Source organism: Montipora capricornis, chromosome 1 (genome assembly GCF_036669925.1).
Source record: "Montipora capricornis isolate CH-2021 chromosome 1, ASM3666992v2, whole genome shotgun sequence".
NCBI lineage: Eukaryota > Metazoa > Cnidaria > Anthozoa > Scleractinia > Acroporidae > Montipora > Montipora capricornis.
In genome coordinates, this window is record NC_090883.1 from 30,582,377 (window position 1) to 30,586,468 (window position 4,092).

Consider the following 4,092-nt stretch of genomic DNA (forward strand, 5'->3'; position numbering starts at 1 on the left):
GATACCACCCGACCAACAAAGACTTCTCTTTGGTGGCGAGCAACTGGAAGATGGCCGCACTCTAGCTGACTACAACATTCAGAAGGAATCCACACTGTATTTGCTGTTACGACTCCGTAGTGGTATGCAGATCTTTGTCGAAACGCTCACTGATGAAACTATCACTCTAGAAGTCGAGCGAAGCGAGTCTATTGAAAACGTGAAGACGAAAGTTTGGGAAAAAAGAGGGATACCACCCGACCAACAAAGACTTATGTTTGCTGCCGAGGAACTGAAAGATGGCCGCACTCTAGCTGACTACAACATTCACAAGGAATCCACACGGCATTTGCTGTTACGACTCCGTGGTGTTATCCGGATCTTTGTCAAAACGCGCACTGGTAAAACTATCACTCTAGAAGTCAAACGAAGCGATTCTATTGAAAACGTGAAGACGAAAGTTTGGGAAAAAAGAGGGATACCACCCGACCAACAAAGACTTCTCTTTGGTGGCGAGCAACTGGAAGATGGCCGCACTCTAGCTGACTACAACATTCAGAAGGAATCCACACTGTATTTGCTGTTACGACTCCGTAGTGGTATGCAGATCTTTGTCGAAACGCTCTTTGGTAAAACTATCCCTCTAGAAGTCAAACCAAGCGATTCTATTGAAAACGTGAAGACGAAAATGTGGGACAAAGAAGGGATACCACCCGACCAACAAAGACTTCTCTTTGCTGGCAAGGAACTGAAAGATGGCCGCACTTTAGCTGACTACAACATTCAGGAGGAATCCATACTGCATTTGATGTTACGATTCCGTAGTGGTATCCAGATCTTTCTCAAAACGCTCACTGGTGAAACTATCACTCTAGAAGTCGAGCGAAGCGAGTCTATTGAAAACGTGAAGACGAAAGTTTGGGAAAAAAGAGGGATACCACCCGACCAACAAAGACTTGTGTTTGCTGCCGAGGAACTGAAAGATGGCCGCACTCTAGCTGACTACAACATTCACAAGGAATCCACACTGCATTTGCTGTTACGATTCCGTAGTGGTATCCAGATCTTTCTCAAAACGCTCACTGGTGAAACTATCACTCTAGAAGTCGAGCGAAGCGAGTCTATTGAAAACGTGAAGACGAAAGTTTGGGAAAAAAGAGGGATACCACCCGACCAACAAAGACTTGTGTTTGCTGCCGAGGAACTGAAAGATGGCCGCACTCTAGCTGACTACAACATTCACAAGGAATCCACACTGTATTTGCTGTTACGACTCCGTAGTGGTATGCAGATCTTTGTCAAAACGCTCTTTGGTAAAACTATCCCTCTAGAAGTCAAACCAAGCGATTCTATTGAAAACGTGAAGACGAAAATTTGGGACAAAGAAGGGATACCATTCGACCAACAAGAACTTATCTTTGCTGGCAAGAAACTGAAAGATGGCTGCACTCTAGCTGACTACAACATTCAGAAGGAATCCACACTGATGTTGGATAGCCCGCAAATTTTTGCAAAGTTGGTGGATCTTATCGCGTTAGAAGTGGAACCCGATGAGCTTATCGAGAACGAAAAGACGCAAGTTACGGACAAAGTAGGGATACCACCCGACCAACAACGATTTGTCCTAGCTGGCAAGCAACTGGAAGATGGCCGCACTCTAGCTGACTGCAACATTCACAAGGAATCCACACGGCATTTGATGTTGCGACTCCGTGATGGAATGCAAATTTTTGCAAAGTTGCTGAATGGAAAGCTGTTCACGTTAGAAGTGAAACCCGATGACCTTATCGAGAACGTGAAGATGAAGATTCAAGCCATGGTTGGCATCTCCCCTGATGAACAGGAGCTTATTGGTGACGGGAGGAAGCTCGAAAATGGTCGAACTTTGCGTTACTACAATATTCAGAAAGATTTTACTTTAACCGTTGTTTTAGTCATGGACATTCATGTAAAATTTCCATTCAGTGAAAGGGCATTACCGTTGGCAATCAAATCAAGCGATACCATCCGGGATCTGAAGAACAAAATTGAAGCCCAAGAAGGTTTTTTGGCTGAGAAACAGATTCTCATGTTTAATAGCGAGGAACTGAAAGATAGCTGCATCGTGGCAGACTACAACATTCAGAATGGCTCTCTCCTGTCCTTGGTCTTCCGGGAAAGCGGTAGAAATCGAAAATGCGTTTTAAGTTAATTAATCGAAGAGTAGAGCATATTTCAGAGAAAGCTGCAGAATCGTGATTTTCAAAGAGGTCAACTGAAATGTTTTAACGGTAAAATACTTTATAAAATTCATTAATAATTCATGAAGCAGTAAGCCAATCCAAAAATGCAATTTGAGTCTCGTGAATGTCACTGTAAACCCAATACAAACTGTAACTGTGTGAAAGCTCGGGAAGCGCTTGAAAAGGTAGCAAGGAAAAACTGGAATTTGTGAACTAATAATGAATTATTGCTCTCGAATAAGTATTCTGTATACTAATTAATACTAATTAGGTTATTAGTATTTTGTATGAACATCATACAGAATGTCCATAAAGTTCGCTCAGGTTGAAATTAACTATTTACAAGGCTTTTTTTTCTTGTTTTTTTAGAATACGAATAGATTAATTAACATTCTGTATAAGCTGATACAAAATACCACGGAAAACCTCCGTATCAAAGCAAAAAAAGGACGCAAAAACGACAGGCACACAACTGGGCCTGGTTGTTCAAAAGGCGATTAACGTTAAATACACCTTTTGCTGTTCATTTACGCAAATGTACGCAAATGTACAGTACTATTTTATATCTGCTTCAGCAAAAGATTGTGCAAAAAAAAGACAAAATTTAAATGATAATGTACATACTCTTGTATTTTTCTTCAGTATTTTAAAATACACTTAATTACGAAGAATGACACTAATGAATATTTTTTTCTTCCCATTCTTTATTCGAAAAATACCAATGTTTGTCAGTTCACGTTAATGGTTGACCATTTCAAATAAACAATTGTATAAAGGTGCAATTGATTGTGCGTCTCCATGTAAATTGCATTATTGTATGTTTCAAATACGCCATTGATTGTCATACCATGCAATTGATTTTATATTGGTGTTGATAAATAAGCATTGCGCGAGATTGAAAGCATATTTGCTATCTTTGATTGTCCAAAGGTGAAATTGTTTATCCGTTGATTCTATTGAATGTTTATACATATGCAAATAGCGTTATTGAAAGTTCGTTCGCGTTAATGAAGTTCGTGGATTTGCTAATGAAATTAACGTATATTTGCCGTATAGTTTCAACTGTTGACCCAAATGAATGTATACTTTGCGTAAATGAACAGCAAAAGGTGTATTAACCAAGGACTTTATTTCTTTACTCCCAAAAGCTGATCAACGCTGATACTCGACAAAACTTTACACTACAAGAAATCAGTCTTGAAAAACAAAATGAAGCAAAAGAAACTTTCAGCGAAATGTTGAAAACATGAAACAAAGGTTTACGCTAATCCTGGATTAAGTGAGTCGGCTTTCGAACAACCGGGCCCTGTTTTATCACCTGAACGTTTTCCAATTTCTCCCACAAACTTCATCATCCAGAAATTTAAAAACAGGGGACAGTCGAGGGAATATTTGCGCGATGTCAATAGTTAGATCTTAAACTTCGGCCACCTTCTATATTAGTCAAAGCCCAGCGACTCATTTGTAACGACTTTATTTGAGCGAGCACTTTGCCACTCCTTGAATATCTTTGCGCTCCATTTTGTACTATTTCTTGTATTTTGGGGACTAGTCCCTACCAACCAAGCTGCTTCTTCGTCTGCATTTTTCAGTCTTGGAAAACGAGGTCCTTCTATGTTCGCAATCACCTGGGAATGAGTTTGGCATTCCTTGCATTTCCGCTGCAATACGGTCGCTCATGTTGTATTTAGTACATACTTGCAATACAAAACTAAACAACTACAAGATTTCCTAATTATTTCTCGACCGAATGAACGAAACCTATATACCGCAAGAACGAAATTAAAAAGAGCTCAGATACGGCTGAGCGAACACGGGACAATCCGATTAGCTTCCTAAATTTGTAACAAAAATATGCACGTTCTTGTGTTACGCGTAATGCACCTATCAA

The 4,092-nt window shown here is 40.0% G+C and overlaps 1 protein-coding gene across 1 annotated transcript in view; it reads left to right on the forward strand.

Moving 5' to 3' along the window:
* Window positions 1–3,079, forward strand: part of LOC138052941 (uncharacterized) — a 3,408-nt gene extending 329 nt beyond the window's left edge. The window contains exon 1 of the mRNA XM_068899548.1: window positions 1–3,079. This exon is cut by the window's left edge and continues 329 nt beyond it. Coding sequence (XP_068755649.1) covers window positions 1–2,170 — 2,170 coding nt within the window. The 3' untranslated portion in view covers window positions 2,171–3,079.
* Window positions 3,080–4,092: the final 1,013 nt, after the last annotated feature.